This window comes from Lampetra fluviatilis, chromosome 15 (genome assembly GCF_964198595.1).
Source record: "Lampetra fluviatilis chromosome 15, kcLamFluv1.1, whole genome shotgun sequence".
Lineage (NCBI taxonomy): Eukaryota > Metazoa > Chordata > Hyperoartia > Petromyzontiformes > Petromyzontidae > Lampetra > Lampetra fluviatilis.
This window is the reverse complement of record NC_136289.1, coordinates 1,428,242-1,452,953: the sequence shown is the minus strand read 5'-3', so window position 1 is coordinate 1,452,953 and position 24,712 is coordinate 1,428,242. Positions and strand designations below refer to the sequence as shown.

The following is a 24,712-nucleotide window of genomic DNA, read 5'->3' as shown; positions in this document are numbered from 1 at the left end:
AGGGAATCGCAGCACTTGCGGAGTTGCTCTGCGGTCGTGGCACCACACTCCCAGTCTCTTCCTCTTGCCTACCTTTGCATTGAAAGCACCCATTAACAGTTTTTTCCTTTAATTTAGAAGTTTGTGAATATCTTCATACATGTGGTCTACTTCTACATTTTCGTGACTTGTTGTTGCATCTATTTGATTTACCTCATCGGGATTTGAGACTCAATGCAAATTAGGTGACCATTTTAAGTACTTGCTATTCCCAAAACTATACATGGATTGAATGCTGGTGTCCTTGAATTTCAGTAATTGGATGATGAAATTGCAGAGTAAAATACTGTACTGGGTTATCAGTATCTGCCTTTAATAATTATCTGATTAAACATGCTATTTGTAACACTCATCACTGCACAACAATTATGAACAGCATCAGCAGAACGTGACAGTGATGAATTGGAATACAAAGCAAGCACTCAAGTGAAACAAACCAGCCCATTCCAGAAATGTTTATTCTCTACACTACAACATGAGCATCTCATAAGGTCTTGTGCAAGCACGCCAGCAATTAAAACCCACAGGAAGCAGTACAAATACTGTATAGGCATCCGAAAACCAAGAAGTAACATTAATACAAATATAGGATCCATTAATTTTATGAGATCGCATGCTAACACAGCATACAGATTCGTATAGGTCTGTGCAGCATCCTGGATTTGTAAGGTGCATGTGCGACGCATATCATGTATGACACGAATGCTTTAGAAATACATAAGTGGCCATGAACATATAATGTAATGCTATGCGACCAGATGACCAGATTTTACTGTGGTTGACGATCTGAACTTTCATTCCGGCTGAGAATCAAAAATCCAAAACAGTTGAAAATCAATACTAATTCTCATACTGCAGCAGCCCTCATCCGTTAGTGGATTGACCATGGTTGATGACGTTTGTGTCATTGGTCCTTGTAGAACCTCAGGTGCTCAAGATGCCTGCATTTTGATTCATGGCCAATTGTATTTAAGGAATGGTTTGCTTGTAAGAAGGAATGCGAGTATCCAGAGAAAATGTACACATCGGGAAGTTTACCAAGCTATTAGCTGCACTGCAATCTCCTGGACAGGTGTTTTTTGGAGTTTAACCAAACTATTATCTGCCCCAACTATTGCATCCAAATCCCTGGATTGGTAGTTATACACGTTCCCAAGCCAATTTTACAATATATTATTTTATTTTCTCCAAATCAAGACTGATATAAATCACATATTTAGTGCACTAGAGAAGCATAAGTTTATATTTACTGTATTATGCTTTTAACCAGGCATGCCCAGGACGGCATAAAATTGGGTTAAACTTGGCCAGGTGACATGTAATCAGTGACTCAGAGGTGTGGTTGGAGTGTCCCACTGAGATCACATCAGATGCACAAATTGAAAATAAAGTAAAGCTCCAAATGTGACTGCAGCTGTATGCCTCAAACAATGGACCATACCACTGCCATAGGTTGTCCAATGGAGGAATGAAGGAGCTACAGACTGCCTCTACAAACACCGTCAATTGGTACAATAAACTGAACCTAAATATCAAAACTTCTTTTTTAACTTTCGATTTAAAGCTTTCGTGACTGCAGGAATTCATCTTCTTGGTTTTATTATGTTTTATTATTTTATTATTTCTATTCTTTTTTAACGTTTATACTTAGCCATATGCACAAAGAAGTGTATAATCTTGTGGTTGTGAGGTCTAAATCTGTAAAATATATGTATTATAGATGCCGAGTAAATGCTTTGTAATATCACACGTGTTTCATTGTATGTGTGTTGAACTTATTTTGCACCGTATGTAGCCAACAGTGCTAATCGGAGGTGTGTGTGCTTCTACATTGCACAAAGTAATTTGTCAATCCATTTTTTATTTGGGATATGATTTACAAATATAGCAAAAGCTAAAAAAGCAAAGTAATTCTTGTGAAAATTATGCCTCAGTTAGATTATGTAAGGTGTTGGATCCTTGGAGCTGTCACACATCTGGATGTGGACATGGGAGGTGATTCCAGGGTAAACGCTCTGCATTTTCAGCAGACGCCCAACTTTATGGCCGCTGGAAATTGAGCCGGTATAGCGGTCAGGATGGATGTAGAAAATCTTGATGCAGAAGTCTGGAGAAACACAGAGTAAACCAGGAAATGTTACACGTACTTTTAAACAAGTACGATTTGTCGTCCGCTTGTAATGCAAGTGGTGCGTTGATTGTTATTTCCGAGCGAGCTTCTGATGCCCGCAATGGTTATTCTGTACTTCTTCAGCTGGCTAATTATCACCTTTGGATAACCGATTACCTTTCAGTGTAAAAAAATATCCAAGTTGTGAAACGATATCTGTTCCCCACGTCTATATTCGGTGCCTGACGGTCGTAGCTAACATGAGCTTGGCTGCCTGGCACAGAAATTTGGACAAAACTCAGGGCCGGATTAAGGTTCTTGTAGGCCCCAATAACTTCTGTTTCGTAGGCCTTCAGTGATAACTTTATACAGTTTGTACTGCTGCCCCATGTTAATATCGTCGCTTGACAGATGTCATTAATGATACATTCATTATTTAGTCTGTGCCCTAATTTGATGGGAGCGCGTTGTGTACTGCAGATAAGCAGATTTTATTTGAAATTGTTGAGAGAGAAAAACCAAAGTAAGCTTAAAAATATTATCCGCGAAAATTTCTTCAACAATTTTTAACTTTGATTATCATATCGGATGACGCAGCTTTTAAAAGATGCTGTTCATTTTCATCGATAGCATAATTCAATATTCTGACAGGATGACTGCATGGCGAGTGCCATGTTTCTTTACTTCTGTTGAAGATTAAATATTTGTCTCTAGATTTGAAAAGTTGATTGATCCACACCCGAGACAGCTTTCCTTAGAGCCTAGTCTCATATGGGTTGGACCAGATGACGCCAAAAGGCGCACAACTCAAAGACAATGCACCATCAGAGTATGAGAGCTCGGGGCAAGCATCTACACTATGGGAACCTCATTTGCCAGTAAAAATATGATAATTGGTTCATTACCCTTCTATCTGGCAACAAAACTGACACCTTTTTACAGATGACGCCAAAAGGACAGTGCACATTATCAGAGTTATGTTCTTTTGTTTGTATTATGACTGCAGGTATTGCGGTCTATGCAAACATGACTCCTTGTAAAAAGGTGTCAGTTTTGTTGCCAGATAGAAGGGTAAAGAACCAATTATCATATTTTTACTGGCAAATGAGGTTCCCATACACTATGAGATCTCTTTTACCAGTGGCAAAATATAATGGTAGGTTTTTACCCTTTTAACTGGTACAAAACTGACACCTTTATTCAAGGCATCATGTTTGCAATGACCACAACACAAGTAGTCAATAAAGCAAACAAAAAGAAGCAACTCTGATAAGGATAATAATATGCACTGTCCTTGAAGTTGATTGGCCCACACCCGAGACGGCTTTCTTTAGAGCCTAGTCCCCATTGGTGTAGGGCCAGATGACACCAGAAGGCGTACAACTCAAAAACAGTGCAATATCAGAGTATTGAGAGTTCGGGGTAAACATTTACACTATGAGATCTCTTTTACCAGTGGCAAAATATAATGGTAGGTTTTTACCCTTTTAACTGGTACAAAACTGACACCTTTATTCAAGGCATCATGTTTGCAATGACCACAACACAAGTAGTCAATAAAGCAAACAAAAAGAAGCAACTCTGATAAGGATAATAATATGCACTGTCCTTGAAGTTGATTGGCCCACACCCGAGACGGCTTTCTTTAGAGCCTAGTCCCCATTGGTGTAGGGCCAGATGACACCAGAAGGCGTACAACTCAAAAACAGTGCAATATCAGAGTATTGAGAGTTCGGGGTAAACATTTACACTATGAGATCTCTTTTACCAGTGGCAAAATATAATGGTAGGTTTTTACCCTTTTAACTGGTACAAAACTGACACCTTTATTCAAGGCATCATGTTTGCAATGACCACAACACAAGTAGTCAATAAAGCAAACAAAAAGAAGCAACTCTGATAAGGATAATAATATGCACTGTCCTTGAAGTTGATTGGCCCACACCCGAGACGGCTTTCTTTAGAGCCTAGTCCCCATTGGTGTAGGGCCAGATGACACCAGAAGGCGTACAACTCAAAAACAGTGCAATATCAGAGTATTGAGAGTTCGGGGTAAACATTTACACTATGAGATCTCTTTTACCAGTGGCAAAATATAATGGTAGGTTTTTACCCTTTTAATATTTTTTTTTTATATTTTGCCACTGGTAAAAGAGATCTCATAGTGTAAATGTTTACCCCGAACTCTCAATACTCTGATATTGCACTGTTTTTGAGTTGTACGCCTTCTGGTGTCATCTGGCCCTACACCAATGGGGACTAGGCTCTAAAGAAAGCCGTCTCGGGTGTGGGCCAATCAACTTCAAGGACAGTGCATATTATTATCCTTATCAGAGTTGCTTCTTTTTGTTTGCTTTATTGACTACTTGTGTTGTGGTCATTGCAAACATGATGCCTTGAATAAAGGTGTCAGTTTTGTACCAGTTAAAAGGGTAAAAACCTACCATGAGGTTCCCATAGTGTAGATGCTTGCCCCGAGCTCTCATACTCTGATGGTGCATTGTCTTTGAGTTGTGCGCCTTTTGGCGTCATCTGGTCCAACCCATATGAGACTAGACTCTAAGGAAAGCTGTCTCGGGTGTGGATCAATCAACTTTAAGGACAGTGCACATCATCAGAGTTATGTTCTTTTGTTTGTATTATGACTGCAGGTATTGCGGTCTATGCAAACATGACTCCTTGTAAAAAGGTGTCAGTTTTGTTGCCAGATAGAAGGGTAAAGAACCAATTATCATATTTTTACTGGCAAATGAGGTTCCCATAGTGAACATTAGCATTATTCATAAATTACATATTTTTCATTGTATTATCACGATTGTGAATACAACCCTCGACAAGAAAGCCGAGCCTAATTGGCATAATTACATACACTTGCATAACTTCATACAATTACACCTTCATTTTATTTTCACGACTGCTAAAACTCCGAGACAACAAAGCAGAACCCAATTAACACAAATGCATAATTTGCTTAATTACATACATTTACATAATTTCTTTTTAATTATTTTCCAAGACCTAATATATATAACAACATTCCTGTGGCTCCAGCGTCATCGTCAGATGGAGAAGCAGGTAATCCTGCCCCTTCGTATGAGTAACTCCACCACTGCTCACCCCAAAGAGGACTCGATCAGCAAAGCTCTTAAGCCATCTCTGTTAAGATTGATCTAATTATTTAGATTCATTATGAATCATACTTAATGTTAACTTATGACATGCATGTTCGTACTGTTCATGACATTTAGTCATGCATTTTATTTCCAGAAATGTTGAGGAGGTACGTAACCCCTGATTTTAACATGTCTGCAGGAAACCAGAGTCTGCTTTAAGTAATTTAGTGTGATGTAGCATTTTCCAGGAATGTATCCCTTACATATAGCGGGGGATTCCTGTGCATTTTTAAGGCAGTATAATTGATGAAGGTGTTGAGGATTTCTTTTTCTTAATTGTGCACCACTGCTGACGCAGCAACATCAACACGTAACGTGTTTACCCTGGTGCACTGCGAGATGAAGGATTGATTAAGAATGTAGAATTACCGTCGTTGGAAAACTCCACTCCATCATTGATGACATTGTCCTTCTTGTAGGGCTTGGCCTGGCGTTTCACTTTCCCTGAGAATGGTGCATTCACGACAGAGCCATCCGGGCACTCCACATCCACTCCCATGTGTTTGTGGCCAGATCTGTAGTAAAGAAAAGAGGTCAAATTCTGCATGTTAAAATATAGAGCATATAAGGGGTATAGTTCCTATGTGCCCTTGATTAATTATCAATGCAAAGTAGATTATGTATATAAATAATAGAGCCGTAATGCACAAGTGAGTACAGTATTGTTATCATGCTCGTCATTGCATTGTTTGTTGTTGTAACTTGTCGACCCGCCCCTACTGAGCATCTGTGAAAAAGCGCTTCATAGTTAATCAGATTCCTTCAGGATAAATACAGATTCTGATTGCTGATGGCTCTGAACTATTGATGAAAATCTGGTTGGAGTCAGCCCCTCCCCCCTCACATAGGACACCCAATGTCCACTTCCAGCATAATGGTAGTCATTTATTTACCATGCAGGGTTCATGGCTCTGTCGGCATGGAATTGCACATGCAACTTTCTGGTTATGTCACGTGTGGAAACCAGAGGGGTGGTAACTTTTTTAAAGCATTGGCCACATTGGAATCTTTTAGCTCCCCGCGGGGCGATATTGTCACGTGGAAACACGTGTTAATTGCAAATGAGAATTGAGCCAAATGTGCAAAAACGGCGATCATAAAAAAAATGCATAATGATATAAAAATACATGCATTAATGAGTAATGTATCCCTAAAATGTCGCAAGTACATTTTGCAGTAATCACAAACTAGCCATCACCTTAAATGTATGAACTATAACTAGAGGGCACTAGGGATAGTTAATGGTTAAAACATTAATTCGATTACACTCAACGAACACCCCTGTTGTGAACAAAAATAAAGGAATTGTGGACTGAACAATTTAATTGACCTACAATGACTAAATTAATTGGCCTCGTATAGCCCCAGTGTGTGTGACGAGTGAATGAGGAGTCTTACCGACGTGCCCCATAGCTACCACAACCATATTTGTCGCAGCCTCTCAGCTTGTTGGCCGTTTGTCCATCACAAATCGGACTCCACTTTACATTGCCAGTGGCTGCTGCTGCTAAATTTGAACACAAAGAACACGTTTCGTTACAGAACTGCACATTAAAAACATATTCTCTATGCGACCTTTTTGCCAGTATCAAAGTATGAAAAAAATAGGTTTTACCCTTTCTGGCAATAAAAGAGCAGGCGTTAAGATGTTCAAACACCAAATAGAAACCTTTTTCAAGGAATCAAGTCTGTATTAACCACACTTACTTGTGGCAAAACATGCAAACAAACATGCTCTGATAAAATTTTCATACTTTAATACTGGCAGAAAAGTCCCATAGATTTCCAGTGTACCTGCTCAACCCGAGCTATAAATGCTCTGATATTTGCATTGGCTTTGCACTCTTTCGCCTTTCGGCGTTCTCTGGTCTGGCACTGGTGATTCAAGTCCATAAAGAATGCTGTCTCTGGTGTAGGCCAGTCAGTTTCAAAGATAATGCATATATTATCAGAGCGTTCTTGATTTGAAGCTTTCGTGGCTGCAGGAATCCATACTCTTTGTTTTTTTCAGTAAAGTCACGTAGGTATAAAATGAAATAAATCACGACATTTCGTTTCGGGTGCAACACAAGCAACGCTTGTATTGCGCCCGAAACGTCGTAATTTATCAGAGCATGTTTGTTTGCATGCTTGGTTAATGCAGACTTGATTACTTGCACAATGTATCTATTTGGTGTTTGAACATCTTAACACCTGTTATATTGCCAAAAATGGTCAAACCTATTCTTATTTTTCATACTCAAGAATACACAATCTTCACTTTTTTCTTATTTGCCACAAGAATTTGCTATATTTTGCAATGTTATTACAAAATATAAAAGGAAAATTTATGAATGTGTCTGTTCAAAATGTTTGGCGTACTTCCCGACATGCAACAAACTTGAAATTTGCCATGTGGGTACTTTCCAGACTGTACACCATGAAAAATTATAAAAATAGACTTTTGTATTTTTATGGGGGGGGGGGGGGGGCGCAATTATGCATATATTTTGCACGGCAAGTGAAATGTGACGTCACATCTGTCATGTGACCCGTGTGCGGAAGCGTAACGGAGTGTGCCTGCTGATCGCGGATAAAGTGAAATACAAATGTGTTGCAGGTCTTAAGCGTTCTTCGCGCAGCATTGCTTTATTATTTGAGTCGTTTACTGCCGTACGCACCCTGAAAGTTGTGTGTGTCTGCAGCAAGCGCGTGTTTGTGTACCTATGGACGCGCGTGCATTTGTGTTTGGGGGGAGCGGTAGTGTAGTGGTTTGCGCGCTGCGCTACGAACCCACCGACCCGAGTTCGAATTCCCGCTCGCGGCCAACACCGGTGACGATTATTTGAACCGGTCCTGGGCCTCCCCTAGGTCGACTCAGCCTCAAACGAGTAACTGGTGTGGTGTGTGAACATCACCACTGGGGAGACAAAGGCGGCCGGGCGTGGTGAATCCAAGTCCCGGGCGAAGCCGGGTAGTCATGGTAGTTACAAAATAAGCCAGAGTGCATCCATACTCAAAATGAGCATTGGGAAGTGTTCATCAGTAATAGTAGTCCATAAGCCAGTTCTGGAAATTCTGCATTCCGATGGTGCAGGCCAGGCACTCTATAAAACAATGGTACTTTTGTCGTGCAGGGTATCAAGGATCACACGTAGACCAGATTATGTTCAGGGCTGCCCGCCGTTTATTCTTTCTCTCTCTCTCCACACTTCCCCCCGTCGCGGGCGCTCGCTATCACCGCTCCCTCCAACTCTCTCCTCCCTCTCCTCTTCCGATCCCCCGTTTTTATCCCCCTTCTTCGGGCTCCTCCTTTTACGTCCCCCTTGACGCACTCGCCCCTCGTTCGGTCCTCGCGGTACTCCTCTACACTTTTATAAGACTGAATTTTTTTTTTCAATATTCCCTAATCAATACCTGCATACTAACAGCCATGGCGTGGATTCAAAACATGACATCTAACAAGAGCACGGAAATGCATTCTAAACATTACACTTAAGATTTAATAAGTGCAAGTGTCTAGAAACAATGCAAATCGGAGACATTTCCTTCAGAAAAAAACAAGTCGGCTTGGGCAGGACACCATTGCTCGAAGGGATGGTGGCCAATTTGCATGGCCATCACGATGGAATGTAAGCGGAGATAAGAGTCGTGGGATCAGTACGGTATATCTACAGATGCAAGGCTGTAGCATCCCAGGACCGTGATGTTTAGCGGCAGCAAGGGCGGAGGAAGCCTTCACACAGCAGTGGAAAGAAACACTGCTGGAAGTTAGTAATGCTAAACAAAAAAAGTGGCGCAGCCCTCATATGCCGTCCAACTCTTACACATCAGGAGCACACATTGGTGAAATTCGTTTAATTTCGCTCGCAACCTTGAACCCACGCTACACGCACGTACGGGGTCAATTCACATTGACCCCTTTCAGACGACACCATTCGCGGCCCGCGTCATGTAAGCGGTGTTGCCGCGGCGTGTGAAATGCGGACTCACGCATGCAGCACTGTCGGTTGGCGGGTCCGCCGCACCTGCCCTTGACGTTCTTCCCATCGCAAGCCACGTTGGTGTACTGGCACACACCACCATCGCCCTCGCACTGCGCATCCTTGGCGTAGGCGGCAGCAGCCAGACCTGAAAATGCTTATTGGTTAAAAAAACAATCATCAGGAACGAACGGCGATGCCTGAAATCAAGTGTGCCCTGTCACTAATTTTTGCTCATATAATAATTTGTTGTTGTCAAAGACTGGAAATATTTCACCTTTTTGAGACGAGGTTTGAATAATATTGCATAAAGTACACACTAGCACGGCACAGTGGACCTGCACTGTGGTATTTATATAATCATGCCTCGAACGCACTGACATTATTTACAACAACAAAGTACATCAGAACCTACCAGGACCCAAAAGTACAATGAGGACGAGGAGACTCATTGTCACGCCTGAGTTGAGCTGTTGCTGTGACCAACAAGACGTAATGGCCGTCGTGTGAGGGGCTGCACTCTCACCGACTTCGCCTTGAGTCGTGTGCCCCACTTTATACAACTCACACACGGAACAAGTTTTTCCGCGTGTTTTTGTAACGCCCCAGATTTTGTCCGATGCTGTTACGTAAATAAATGGATTAACGCTGTGCGGCACACCACATCACCTCCGGTCACACTTCCTCCTTTTGCAGCAGCTGCTGTTGTTGGCGTGGCGCCACGGGTAGAATACTCGACAAGGAGTATCAATCATCAACTTCGGTTATTCCCACAGAAGCGAGATGTTGGATAGCCATGGAACAGAGACGGGTCACCGCATCGGCGTCTTCAAGATGCGCTTCTGCGGCCGTCTGGAACGCTCTTCCAATATTAGGAAGCCACTGGAGCTATGCACTTTTAAATCAGCTAGATTGAAAACTTTTTTTTTAAGAGCTGCTTTTTGTGTTTAGTTTGTTGTCCTCCCATCCCACATCCGATTAGCACGTTTGGCTAGGTATGGTACTAAATAATGTTTACATGATATACAACAGAAGACACTGAGCAAGAATGTAAATTAAAGCAAATTACTTGGTGATACCGCGTTGGCAGCAGTGCACATGCACACACATTACAAAAAAACATTCGTCAATAACCCTGTCTCAAAAAGGAAATATACGTAACGATTTGGGCAATGGTCCTTCATACCACATCCAGAGAGATAGTGGCTACATACGGCGCGAAATAAGTTTAACATACATGAATACGAACAGTCCTTGACTTACGTACACAATTAGTTCCCGTGTCTGTTCGTAAGTCGGAACACAGTCATCTACTGTATTTAAATGCCTACACACACAAGCACTCAATCCCAGCACGAGGCTGACTCATTTACATCTCGCGGAGGATCGCTCAGCTGAACAAAATAGTGATGTGGTTCAATTTGCAAGTGTAATGAGAGAGCACACCGCTGTGTGACGGAAGGCTGCATAGGCGTTGCCTCATTGGCGATAGCCAATCAGGGCTATGGGTTCCATCTGGGCTGAAGTTCACGGGCGGAGCTCGCGGGGGTATGCGGGAACCATCGGGAAGGTTCTGAGGGGGGCGTGGTTAGAGGCGGGGCTTCGCTCCACCGGGAGAGATATAAGGAGAGGCGAGAGGGGGACTCGGGGTTGGGTGTGGAAGCCTGGGTCCGGACTGCGTTTCCTCCGCCTCGTCAGCCACCGACTACGTGGCAGCCTCGAGGACAGCGAGCGAGTGTTCTCTGACACCGCCACGGAGCGGGATGTGGGGAACGCGAGGGCGAGAGAAGCCATGTGCGGGTGGAGAAGCAGCGAGCGCATGCCGCGGTGTGGAAGAGAGAGAGAGAGACCATCTGGGAAGAGCGTGTGAAGCCGAGCAGTCGCAACTAATAAAGAAAGACGCAAGTCACAACAAGTGGTGGAAGTCCTTTATTACAACTGGAGTCAGAAGTGCTTCTTTTTGAAGTTGCCAACGCTACAGAGCGTGAAGATGTCTAAACACCTCAAAAAGAATAACCTATTTGTGGCGTCTTCGGACGATGACGACTCGGCCACCCAGGACCTGCCGACCCCGGGTACCGTGGACCCGGTTACTGCAACCACGGTTGGGGCGGTCGCCGCGCCAGAAATGGACGGCGCGGAGGGGCCTTTCTCGTCTTCGCGGGCGCCCGACGGCTGGAAGCAGGTGGCGGAGCAGCTGGACTCGCTCCGCACCATTCTTCTCCAGCCTGTGACGCAGGTCGCGTCATCCGCGGCCACGGAGCGGCCACGGGATGTGTCGCCGAGGAGCGGCGAGCAGGGGCCTCTTCAGGGGATCTTTGGAAATCCCTCTCAGGAATCCACCGCCGCTATTACGCATGCGGTGGACGCCACGCGGCGGGAGGCCGCCATTTTGGGCGCGGCTGCAGCGGCGCAGCCGGAGCCCGCCATTTCTCCGGAGCCCGCCATTTCTCCAGAGTCCGCCATTTTTCCGAAGCCGCATGGCGGGCCGCCATGCGTGGCTGCTGCTACTGGATGCGGGGGTGTGGGGCGCAGCCACCGTCTTTCTCAAATCTAGGAATTTGTCGCTGTGGGTGGCGACTGGAGCGCTTTCACATGGCGCTTTGAATCGGCGTTCCGTTCGGTTCACTGGATGGAAACAGAGGTCTTGGATGCGCAACCTACCGTACTCGACGACCAGGCGCTGGCGGATTTCCATTCGATTTCTCCAGGCAAGAGGAAAACCTTGAAGGATGCGTATGCCGAGATGGCCGAGGTCTACGAGCCGCCGTCTGATACCCAGAAGAAATTCATGCAGCGTAAGCGGCACCTTACTGGCACTGGCGGTGGCTGCTTATCCCAATGCCAAGCCTGAAACGCTCGATCCTCTCATCTTGGGAAAGATGCTGTAACTGGCGAAGGACATGTGGGTTTCACTATCTGTATGCGGCCATGAGTCGCTGACGTCCCGCTGGGCCGCCAAGTGCCTCAACGCGCAGGATAACTTACAACATTGGGCCCAGATGGCTGCGTGGACGGGAGACCCGACTCGTGACGGTGAGCCTAAAGGTTGGTCACCATTGAAGGTCATCCACGTCCTGGACGACGTGGGTGGCGGGGACCTGATAGCCACCGTTCCTCGTTGGGACCCGCGGCGGGGGGCTGTCTCTCGCCGTCAGGGGTCCTACAACCAACGCAATGGCGAAGAGGGGACTGCTCGGCGAGCTGCGATCGCATGTTTCAAGTGTGGCCGCCTGGGCCACTACGCCCGGGGCTGCCGGAGTCGGCCTCGTCCTTTGACGCCTCCTGCTGCTCCGGCTCTGGATCCAGCTCCCCCATCGGCAGATCGCAACACCAGGCAGGCAAGTCGGTACACATCGGACACCTGGCCTAAATCGTCCCTTCATGCATCTCTTGACGCGCGTGGATGTTCACCTCTTCGCGATTCGCATTCGGTGGCTGGGGATTCACCTTTTTCGATAACGCAATGGAGGAAGCTGACGCGACGTGTTGTGGCTGCGGTGGCGGGATCTTCGACGGTGCCCGGGTCCATACAGGGGGTAGATGTTCGCATTTTGGTAGACACGGGCGCATCCGCCACTATTATTTCCCATGTAATTTTCCAGCTCCTATCTATTCCGGTTCCGTGGGTCCAGCCAGCTTCTGACGCCAGCGTCGTTGCTGCGTCAGGCCCCATTTTGATTTAGAGATCTTTGGCAGTACCCTGCTTGTTGGGCACGGATGTTCTCAGGAAAATGCCTGTTAAAATTCTTGTCGATCAAGGGTATCTCGAGTTACCCGCGGGACGTAAATTGTTTTTTTTTGCCATCCCCACTCTGTCGCTCGCCGACATGGGCTGCCGTTCAGGCACTGGCGGATGTCACCGTCGAAATTCCTCCGGGATCACAGATGCTTGTTCCGTTGCGGTATCGAAAGGGGTTCTGCGGCGCAGATGCGAATGAGGGTATGCTCTTGGCCCCCTTCAAAACCACTACTAAGGGTCTCTCTCTTGTCGGCGCTTAAACGATTGTCCGGTCTGGGCAGGACCCATTTTTGCAAATGCTCAACAGGGGTCCGGAGGGGGTGGTGGTCCCTGCAGGCACGGTACTGGCCCATGCCACTACCGATTTAACGATCCGCCAGGATGACGTGTCCGGTCGCTTGGTGGGCGCGATTCGGCCGGCCACGTTATCGGACGATCGTTGGATAACATAACTATGCGGCGAGAACCTGTCATTGTCTACTACTCAACGCGGGGAATTGCGGGCGCTGCTCACCGAGTTCGCCGACGTTTTTAGTAAAAATTATTTCGATTTGGGACGCACGTTGCTTTTGTCCCACCACATTGATACTGGGGATAACAGCCCTATCCGCCAAAACTCACACCGGTTGAGCCCTACAGAAAACGGACGGGTGCAGAGCGCGGTGGATGAGATGCTAGCCGCTGACATTTCTCCATCTAACAGCCCGTGGGGGGCGCTGGTCGTTCTTATCAAAAATAAGGATGGCAACCTCTGATTCTCCGTTGATTTCCGAAAACATAATAAGGTGTCCGTGGCCGATGCGTACCCTCTGCCACAGATGGATGACTCCCTCGATGCGCTGTCGGGGACTGGCCTACCCCCACTTGTGTCGGGGACGTTCGCAGTTTTGTGGGGTTCGCGTCATATTACCGTCGGTTCGTTCCACAGTTTGCTAGGATCACTAAACCTCTGCACATACTCACTGCTAAAAATCAGAGGTTCAGCTGGGGACCGGCTGAGGAGGCTGAGTTTGTGGCCCTTCATGATCGCTTAGCGGCTGCGCCGACGCTCGATTACCCAGATTTATAATTGCCGTTTATATTGGACACCGATGCCAGCGATATGGGAATCGGCGCCGTCTTGTCCCAATCCAAGGATGGTGAAGAAAGAATGGTTGCGTATGGCAGCCGTGTCCTTTCACCGGGTGAGAGCCGCTATTGTGTGAGGAGAAGGGAACTGTCTTTAAAATTGAGCAACCATGTGGCCAGCTGTCTCGCTGGCTGGAGACCTTGCAGGAGTTCTCCTTCGATGTTATTTACCGTAAAGACTCCTGGCACAGTAATGCGGACACACTCTCTTGGTTGTCTCATAGTGCCCTGTGTGCGTGTTCGTCGGGTACCGGCCGGTGCACGCGCGTCCCTCCGCCCCCCCGTCCTGTCATGTCCACGGTGACAGGGCCAGCTGACGGCGTCTTGCTTCTTCCGCGCTTGGTGTGGGTGCGCGAGCAATTATTGGACGACTCTTTAGTTTCCTTGTAGCGCCGTGCTGATCGCTCGTTAGACTCCTCTGTGGCGGATGACGACGATCGAGTGGAGATGCAAGACGGACTTTTGATGTCGAGGGAAGACCTGATTGGCCGGTGGCGTGTGGTTGTTCCCATTGCGCTCCAACATGAATTGGTTCGAGTGCTGCATGCCGAGAAGCTATTACACTTGGGCGTGCAGAAAACCATGCTCACGTTGCAAAGAGATTACTTTTGGCCTGGCATGACGGCCCAAATTGCTGAGGTTATCCACGGATGCCCCGACTGTGCTCGACGGAAACCACTGCGGCAAAACTATGTCCCATCCTTACGGTCTATTTCTGTTACCCGTATTAATGAGCTTGTAGCCCTTGACATCTTGGGCCCGTTCCTAACATCCCCCCGGGGCAATAAATTCCTCTTGGTGGGGGTCGAATATTTTTCACGCTGGCCGATGGCGTGGCTGTTGCCAGACCAATCAGCGACCTCCATCACCGAGGCGTTTTTAAATGGTTACATTATGGACAAGGGTGCCCCAGAACAATTGCTCACAGATCAAGGTCGAAATCTTTCATCAAAATTGCTGCGCAATGTCTGCGACGCATTGGGCACTAAAAAGATCCGGACGTCGCCGTACCATTCGCAGACGGATGGGATGGTCGAGCGCCTAAATCGTACCTTGACCGCCATGCTTTGCCACATTGTCAGTGAAAAACAGGCCGATTGGGACTTGCACATACCCGGCGTCCTCTCCGCCTATCGGATGGCCCCACACGCTTCCACCGGCTACTCTTTTTTTCTCATGTACGGCCGGGAGAATGTCCCGCCCATTGACGCACAATTAGGGACGGCCGTGAAGGAGCCCAAGCAGACCCTTCCCGGACACGTTCATGATTCCATATGTCGCGTTGCTGAAGCACGGGAAGCGGCGCGAATTGGTACAGCCAAAACTCAGGAGCGCAACGAGTGTTGCGTGCGACGGTCTGGCCGCGTGATGTCGTGGTCTATGAGTGATCGGGCCTAGCTCCATTGCCCTCAGGTGCCGGTGGGCACCTCTCCGAAATTGCACAGGCCTTGGCAAGTGCCTGTGGATTGGTGGATCCCGTCATTGGTTCGTCCATACATCCCGCGCGTCGGTTCGTCATCTCCAAAGATTGGCATGCCGGGGTCCAATGTGTCCGACTCGCTTAACCATTTGCCGGTTGATCTCTCGAAGGTCTCTGTTTTGCTGCCCACAGCCGCCTAGGTCCTGAGGACTTCTGTTGCTGACAGCTCCACGCGAGCCGGCCCCATGGAGGACATGCCCGCCGCTGCACCGTCGGTGCCTCCACCTCTCCCGACGTCAGAGCCGGCGGGGCCGCACGGCAATGATAGGGATGGTCCGGCGTCGCGGACCCGTTCTAAGTCCGTCCGATTTCGTTAAATTCTGGTGTTGCTCGGTCATGCGGCATTCTTCATGTTCGTTATGCTTGTTGGGTTGTTGTGCTTGTCATGTTCTTCGTTTTCGTTATGCTTGTTGTGTTGTTGTGCTCGTCAGTATCTTCGGAATTGCTCTCCATTGCCTGGTCTTACCTTTTCCTAGCCGGGACGGCTTGGTTTTTTTCTCCCGGGGGGGGGGGGGGGGTGGTAATATAATGAGAGAGCACACCGACGGCGATAGCCAATCAGGGCTATGGGTTCTGTCTGGGCCGAAGTTCACGGGCAGAGCTCGCGGGGGTACGCGGGAACCATCGGGAAGGTTCTGAGGGGGGCATGGTTAGAGGCGGGGCTTCGGAGAGATATAAGGGGAGGCGAGAGGGGGACTCGGGGTTGGGTGTGGAAGCCTGGGTCCGGACTGCGTCTCCTCCGCCTCGTCAGCCACCGACCACGTGACAGCCTTGAGGACAGCGAGTGAGTGTTCTCCGATACCGCCACGGAGCGGGGTGTGGGGAACGCGAGGGCGAGAGAAGCCACACGCGGGTGGAGAAGCAGCGAGTGTGTGCCGCGGTGTGGAAGAGAGAGAGACCATCTGGGAAGAGGGTGTGAAACCGAGCAGTCGTAACTAATAAAGAAAGACGCAAGTCACAACAAGTGGTGGATGTCGTTTATTACACAAGTAAAAGTTTGCGTGTTAAGTTAATGGTCAAAAAACAATTATTTCATGGAAACTGGTTCATAAGTGCGAGTGTTCGTAAGTCGAAGACTGACTGTACGTAATTTTGCTCTTTGCGAAGTCACAGAAATCAAGGCAGAAATTATAATATATATTGGGATTGGACACATCCCCACACATCCCCCCCCCCAATATTCAAATATGCTCAAAATGTCCCCCCCAATATATTGCTATACAATAGATTTCTGTTTATATTATTGTGGATATGGTTGTGTAATAATCCTTCTTGAGACGGCTTCGGAATCAGTCCTTTTGTTTCTACTCCACAATACACTTTACTCACTCACTCTCCGTTGCTGGCAGAGCCCCCGTCCGCGCGTGACCCTGCTCTTGTCAGTTTCCAGTCTGCTCTCGATCGTTCTCCCTCACTCTCTCTTAATACCTTCGTCACGTGGTCCCCCCAGCCAATCGTTCATGGACAGCTTCGACCATTCTCGATGGTTCCCTGTCAATCCCGGGACCACGCCCCTCATCCGGCTCCCCATTAGCTGGGGCCCCGAATGGCTAGGCCAATCACTCCTGATGACATGTCGTGATCACGCCTGGGCCATGGTCCCTATCTCAACCCTTATTGGCTACAAGCAGGACCGGCAAGCCAATCCCCACGTGAACCCTCTATGGCTGTTATTACAGTTGTACTTTATCAATCCCTAATATCTGCCATTACATGCAATGAAACAAGAAAAGATAAAAAAGAAAAACAGAGCAATGTAATACAATACACGATGAGGCATTGTAAAAAATAAATAGATAGTCCATCATATGTGTTAGTGAATATTTTAATATTTTAGGCAAGAAATTATTTATTAAATTGAGATTTTTTTTTTTTCTGGGCAGGGGGACCCTCAGACCCCCTGGAAGATTTGGTCCCCCCCCAATGTTGACTCCATGGCTATGCCCTTGCACTGAACTATAAACCGCGGTGACACAGTCTCCCGCGCTCATTGGTAAGCTCACGGCAGTGGTGTTGACTCATCATTCTGGCACGAAGAGCAGTACTTCCTTGAGGCACTGGGCCAGCGCCCTTGATTCAGCACGTGACGGTGACGACACGGATGCAGATTAAGGAAGCAAGGGCATTTGTTGCGAAACTCCAAAACATTCACGTTGACGTGCGTGGGGCAGTTTCCCTGGATCCTGAAATCCATCGCGCGCAGCGACATTAACCTCAAACATCTGTGGTTAAAAGTAATGGAATTTCGGGAATCTCAGGAGTTAAAGGGTTTTTTACGACCAATAAAAGAAGCGTCACTGTGACAGATGTAGACTGTACTGTCTTGATGGGGTCCACATTTTAAGGGAGCCCCTCTGGAGGGTAATTGGCCTACTCTTCCACGGTGACCAGACGTATTGAAAGTGATGGGATTACTTTACCCCAACCACACGTGACCTGCCAATCGACTGTGGGACGTAAGAAAACGTTTTTTTTAGGACCTAAAATCCAACACTGTTTAAAAGTCTCCCTACCGCTAACCCCGGTCGCCAAGACCGCATCAGCACATTACATCACTGTGATGTAAACACGACCATGCACTGCAATACCCGCGACATCGAGGGCTGCTGTGGCGCCGGCTGATTGCACCAGCACTCTCTTGGTCCGCATCTTTCATGGCTAAAAACATTTGCGACACACCGCGAAAGTGTAAAGGGCGCGTCTGTGTGGCATGTCAATAACGCTGGCGTTGGATTTTTTTTAAGGGTTATGTAAAACAGAAATGAATATGCAAAGGAAAACAAATTAGGGGTCAATTAATTGGGGGTCACGATACATCTGGACCATCCTGTAGATTAGGACCGTTTACAAAACCCATTTCCTCCGCTACACCGGCACATGTGAATTGTGCTGGATACACTCTCCCCCCTGATTACCAGTGCTCTTGGTGTCTCTTCAGAAAGGCTGTTCTTTATTTTCTGTAGTAAAACAAATTGTGTATTTGAAATTATGTTGAAGTTATTTTTTTGTTCCGAACTGGTGTTGTTGTATGAGTCTACTTTTAGAGCGCCGTGTGTGAGAATGTATATGGTGTCTTGCATGTGTAATATCGTTGAGGACTCTTGGACGCCGGGGTTGAGGCACACGTATTTATTTCGCAACAGTTGTCACAACCGTGGACATACAACACTGGAGGGGGTATCGGCCCCCTCCCCCGGCTAGCTGGGAATACACTGCTAGCTATCTCTGACCTACCTCCTAGTCCTCCACTAACGGGCTAGGGGAGGCTGTCTGGCCCGACACTGGTAAGTCGGGCTACGGTACCCGGAGTCCCAGAGCACTAGCTCTGGTTCTCGGGACCACGCCGCTGGCTCGGTCCTGCGCGGCCCTGACAAGGGCGGCGACCCAGGGGAGTCCAGGGCTCTAGCTAGACGATCTTCGGTCTTCACTGGTTTAGCTTTAACATTGTTCCCCCAGCTCTCCGGCTCATCCCCTTTTATACCAAAACCCCCCACTGAGGGGTGGGGCCCCGGGGGATCACAACTCCGGGCCAGCCCCCCAGGCTGCCCGGTGCGGACGTCGTTGAGAGCACCTCCCCGTGCACTCACGAAGCCCCGCCCACTGTGTTTGTTTCCCGTGTGATCCTATGTATACAGCCCCTCCGTAACACCCCTACATCACCCCCCCCTGTACAGCTCGCAGCCGTCCCGGCTGCAACAACGACAATAAAAGTTTATTTACCCCTCGACCCCGCGTGTGCCTCACAATTTTCTTCAACCATAACGCGAACGAGAACAACAACAAGAACCAGAAAAGCAAGAAGGGAAAATAACCCGACGCACCCCCCCCCCCGAATAAATACGAATTCCGTAAAACCAACGTATATACAATTTGCTGGGAACCCCAGCACACACACAACACACAGTGAACACAACATACGTACAATCCAATGTGCCAGGAACACACCACCGACGCAGCACACAGTGAACATAACATGTGAATTTTTTTTTTTTTTTCTCTTTTTGTGCATCACAGGAGTCTGCGCATTCTTGCGCGCGTCCTTGCAGCAGGCCCGTCACACGGGGCAACCCCGGATGGCGGGCCGTCGGGTGGCAACTGTCCATTTCCGAGTGAGTCTCCTCTCGATGTCGCGAGACCCTCGGCATCCCCCGTAGGGGTTGTCGGGCGTGAGCCCGTCATTCCTGGTGCACCTGGGGGCGGGACAGCCGGCAACACGTCAGGCGAGAGCAGCGGAGACGGACCCTTTGAGTCGGTCGACCCCCCACATGTTTGGCCACGCGTGTGTGGAGTGGGACTTCGCACCGCAACGAAAGGTTTCAATCTGGAGGGGTGCACAAACCACCGGCGCTTCCCCCATTTGATGCGTACGCACTGAGGCCGCAAAACCTCAACCACCTCGACAGGGCCCCGCCACGGCCGCACCAGTTTAGAGGAGGTCGCGAGTGGTACCTGGGGACAGTGCAGCCATGCCTTGTCCCCTGGCTTCCACAGTAGCACGTGCGCGCGACCCAGTCTGAGCCGCTCATTAGCTTTCTGACGTAGGTCGGAATTTTGCATGGCAGCATCCCATGCCTCTGTTAATTTCGCAAGGTTAAATTTAACATGGTCGGCCAATTTAGTTTTACCCTGCGGCGCGGGGATCTGCAGCTGGGCCCGAACAGGTGGGTCAGGTTCGCGGCCATACATGAGGAAGAAGGGGGAAAATTCCGTTGCCGCATGGGGGGCCAATCTGTATGCTGCCAGGACCCCTTGAATTTGCAGGTCCCAATCGGTCTGTGAGTCCGAAACCTGCTGTGACAACATGGACGTGATGGTTCGGTGCAGACGCTCGACCATCCCGTCAGTTTGCGGGTGATAGGGAGAGGTACAAATTTTTTTCGTGCCCAGGAGCTCACAGACTTGTTGGAGCAGTTTGCCGGAAACATTTTTTGCCCTGGTCGGTCAGCAGCCGCTCCGGAGCACCTTTGTCCAGGACGTATCCCTGGACAAAGGCCTCCACGATGGCTGCTGCCGACTGGTTGGCCAGGGGCCAGGCCATAGGCCAGCGCGTAAAGTACTCCACCCCGGTCAACAAATATCTATTTCCCCTGGGGGTGGCGGGGAATGGGCCCAGAATATCCAGCGCGACAAGTTCATTGACTCTGGAGACTCTGATAGACTGCAAAGGCGGGTTAGACTCCCGTGCTGGGGGTTTCCGTTGCGCACACCGAGGGCATGACCCCAACAGATCTGCGACATCCCTTGTCATGCCCGGCCAAAAAAAATCAAGCTGGAGCAAGGCGAGGGTCTTTTGGGTCCCCAGGTGGAGGAGGCGCTCATGAGCGGCCCACACCACCTTACCCCGTAACCCAGAAGGGACCACCAGCCGGTGTCGATGGGATTTCCCGTCCCAATGCATCAGCAGACCCGTGACCATTTCCCATGCGTCGGCATCACCCCTCCCCCACCCAGCATCCCCGACGCGACGACGCAACGCGAGGAGGGAGGTATCCTCCATCTGTAGGCGCCCCCATTCAGTGACAGGCAACCCCAACAGGGAATCTGATCCCTGTTGAGCGATCGAATTCGTCATTGACGCTGCGTCGTCGGCGGCCGCCAGGACCGGAACAGATATTTCACCCGGATGCCTGCAACGACCCGACCCCAGGAGGCATGCGCATTCGGGGGTGGTTGGCATGCGCGACAGAGCGTCCGCATTGGTGTGGCGAACGCCCTTACGGTACGTGGTTTCAAAATCAAAGTCCTGGAGAACCTCCAACCATCGAGACAATTGTCCCGATGGTTGTTGAACTCGCAGGGCGTACTGTAGTGCCGCATGATCTGTACGGACGGTGAAACGCTGACCGTACAGATATGGGCGGTACTGTTGGATGAAATAGACAATTGCCAACAGTTCCCGACGGGTGACACAATATCTTTGCTCCGCTGGAGACAACACCCGACTACCGTACGCGACTACCCGTTCCACGCCGTCAACCACCTGGGAAAGCATGCCCCCAATACCTGTGTTGCTCGCATCGGTGTCGAGCACAAAGGGTTTAGAAAAATCGGGGTAAACCAAGGGAGGAGCTTTAACCAGAGCGTCCCGAAGGGAGCGGAAAGCAGCCTCCTCCTCCTGTCCCCAATGAAAGCGGACCCCCTTTGACGTCAAAGCGTGTAGGGGCTTTGCAATTGTCGCAAAATCCGCGACAAAGCGTCGGTAATACGACGCGAATCCAATGAAACTCCTGACCTCTCCCACAGAGGTGGGAGTCGGCCAGGAGCTGACGCACTGCGTTTTGGCGGGATCAGTAGCAATACCTGAGCGTCCAACGATGTGTCCCAAATAACGCACAGATTCGCGTAACAGATGACATTTTTGGGGTTTAAATTTCAAATTAGCAGCCCGCATTTTGAGGAAAACCGCCCGCAACCTCTGGAGATGCTCGTCAAATGTTCTGCTAAAGATGATAACGTCATCCAAATAAATTAAGCACGAGTCCCATTGCAATCCAGCCAAAACCAATTCCATCAATCGCTGGAAAGTCCCATCGGCAACCGGTTGAATTGGAAGAGGCCGTGCGGTGTACGGAATGCAGTTTTAGGCTTAGAATCATCGTCCAGAGGAAGCTGCCAGAATCCCGAAAGCAAATCCAATGTGGAGAAGAATCGCGCTCCCGCCAAGGCGTCCAGCGATTCGTCAATCCGTGGGAGCGGGTATGCGTCGGCAACAGAAATTTTGTTGAGGCAGCGAAAATCGACGCAAAACCGCAACGAGCCATCCTGTTTCTTAACCAGGACGATCGGCGCTCCCCACGGGCTGGTAGAGGGAGAAATGATGTCGGCGGCTAACATGTCATCAACAGCCGATTTGACATGGTCTTTTTCGGCGGGACTTAACCGAAAAAGATTTTGGCGTATTGGCGCGCTGTCACCTGTATCAATATGGTGACGCAGCAGATGGGTACAGCCCAAATCGAATTTGTTCTGACTGAAAACGTCGGAAAATTCACGCAGCAGTGTCCTAAGCTTTTGACGCTCTAAATCCGACAGGTCCGTCGATCCCGCACAAAGCGCCTCGAGCCACCCTTCATCGGTGTCCGAATGTGGATGCGGCAGAGGGACAGTGCCTACGTGATTCGCGACAGGTTCCTCACAGGGCACCAGCGTTGCGTGAGCAAGCACGGTCCCTTGAGGAACCACCACTGTCTGCGACCCCACATTGAGGACCGCGATGAAAGGGTCCCCGTCCCCTTTGACGATGGTCTGGGCCGGAATTAAATGAGGTCCGCTAACCCCGGCCCTAGATGGCCCCAGCAGAATTCCCTGGTCCCCAATGCCTTTAGCGAAGGGCCGACAAAGTTTGAGAGGCACCAACATTTGTGCCCCCGGCGGTACGCGAACCGTTTTAACGACGAACGCCGGTACCGTCGCGAACGCCGTCCGAGCCGCAGTGGGGGACGGCAGAAACGCCATGCGTCGTCCCGACGGGAGCTCAATGCAGCCCTGGTCTATTAAACTACGAATCGGCATTTTGCCCAAGAAGTCCGTCCCCAGCAGGCACGGAACCGCCAGCGAGGAGGAAACAAAAATCGGGCCGGACAATTTGATATCACCGATACAAATTTGTGCTCGAATCTGTCCAATGATGCCAAGTGATCCCCCGTTAGCAGCATAGAATGGGACATTAACCGGCAGTAAAGGACGGCTCTGGACAGGGAGAATATTGTAAATTATTTCCGAAATGATGGTCGCCGATGCTCCTGTATCGACCATGATGCGCACCTCAACCCCGTCAATGTGCCCCACCACGGCTGACGACCCTGACGATGCAGCCACAACGCGATGGGCCAACACGGACCACTGCCTGGGTTCGATCTGAGTTCCCATAGCGGTGCGTGTTGGCGCGACGGTGCGCAATGTCGGCCCCCCGTCCGTTGCGGTGTGCGAGTGTGTGATGGGTGTGTGCTTGGGCCAAACATGATGGGTGCCGCGACTCGCCGGGTTATGTTGATGGAGCTTGGGAGGAGGGCCGGCGTCCTGTCGAGGCGTCGTCCCGCGCTGCCGAGGAGAGCGGCACCCCGAGGCGACATGGCCCCGGATGCCGCAGTTGTAACAGCGCGGGAGCGCAGGCGGCGATGACGGATGGTCGGAGCGGCTCGATCCGTCCCGGCCCGCCCGTACTCCCGCCCTCTGCTGCAGTCGATGGTCGATGGCGCAAACTTCTTCCGCCGGGATGGTGGCTGCAGCCACAGTACACCCGGCCGCTGCCCTGCTGGCCTTCCGTCGCTGCGACAGTAGGTTGGCGTGGAGGAGCCGCGCTGCCTGGAGGGAACCCATTTCTGCGTCGTCCTGTGCAACGACGGCGATGTCCAGGTCGTCCGCCAGCAGGAGGATCTTTTCCGTTACCATCGCGTCCACGCCTTCGTCGTCCATTCGTGGGAAGGCCGTCTTCGCCAGCGCCAGGAGACTCGTACGGTACACCAGGGGCGACTCCTTTGCACCCCGCTGGCGATCATAAAAGAGCTGCCTGCATTCCGACGATGGTCCGTAGACCGCAGCCAGCAACTGCAGCGCCATCTGTAGCGTGGAGCGTTTGTCCTTCGGCGCCGATGTAAGAGCGGCGAGGGCGTCGCTGTCGAGGAGCGCCGGCAGCGCGCAGAGAGCCTCGGCATCCGACCACTGCGCCATTTCCTGGTGCGTGAGGAAGCGCCGCTGGAAGCCGCCCCAGTCACCCTCCTCGCCCACAAACTCTTTGAGTGGAGGTAGCCGTTGGTGTAGCGCAGCGGCCGCCGTGGAAGCTCGCACTCCGCTGTCCCCGTTACTCGGCTGGGCTTCGGCGCGAACGACGGATGGCATCGCCGTTCGCACCAGTGGTGACGCTCTGTCTGCTGGTGATGACGCGGCAGCCCCTGTGAGGCCGATGTCGGACCCGAGGTTCAGGCCGGCCACGCCCTCAGCAGCTGCTGCGGCGATGGCGGGAGATTCAAAGTTGGGCTCCGTTGAAATGGCGGGAAGGCGCACCGGTCGTCGGCCGTCCTCGCCCCGTGGCGGTCCACCAGCCCCCAGCCGTGTGATGTGTTCGAGCGTGGCGGCAGC

General features: G+C 49.8%; 1 protein-coding gene across 3 annotated transcripts; it reads right to left on the bottom strand.

Moving 5' to 3' along the window:
• Positions 1-449: 449 nt before the first annotated feature.
• On the bottom strand, positions 450-9,837 carry LOC144936095 (leukocyte cell-derived chemotaxin-2-like). 3 transcript variants are annotated; one of them, XM_078862942.1, is made up of 5 exons: positions 9,700-9,837; positions 9,295-9,441; positions 6,721-6,829; positions 5,692-5,837; positions 450-2,146 (listed from the first exon to the last, which is right to left on the bottom strand). In XM_078862942.1, the coding sequence occupies exons 1-5, from the start codon at positions 9,734-9,736 to the stop codon at positions 1,974-1,976; spliced, it is 612 nt and encodes a 203-aa protein (XP_078719068.1). In that variant the 5' UTR covers positions 9,737-9,837; the 3' UTR covers positions 450-1,973. The 3 variants fall into 3 exon arrangements, with proteins under 3 accessions (XP_078719068.1, XP_078719069.1, XP_078719070.1); XM_078862943.1 differs by having other exon boundaries at positions 6,721-6,826; XM_078862944.1 differs by having other exon boundaries at positions 9,295-9,432.
• Between the last annotated feature and the right edge of the window lie 14,875 nt (positions 9,838-24,712).

Excerpts from the sequence above, each read along its gene's own strand:
- LOC144936095 (XM_078862942.1), bottom strand. The coding sequence starts at position 9,736 with ATGAGTCTCCTCGTCCTCATTGTACTTTTGGGTCCTG. Across the intron at positions 5,838-6,720 it reads GGTAGCTATGGGGCACGTCG|ATCTGGCCACAAACACATGG; the intron begins GTAAGACTCCTC and ends TCTTTACTACAG. Across the intron at positions 2,147-5,691 it reads AGTGGAGTTTTCCAACGACG|ACTTCTGCATCAAGATTTTC; the intron begins GTAATTCTACAT and ends GTGTTTCTCCAG.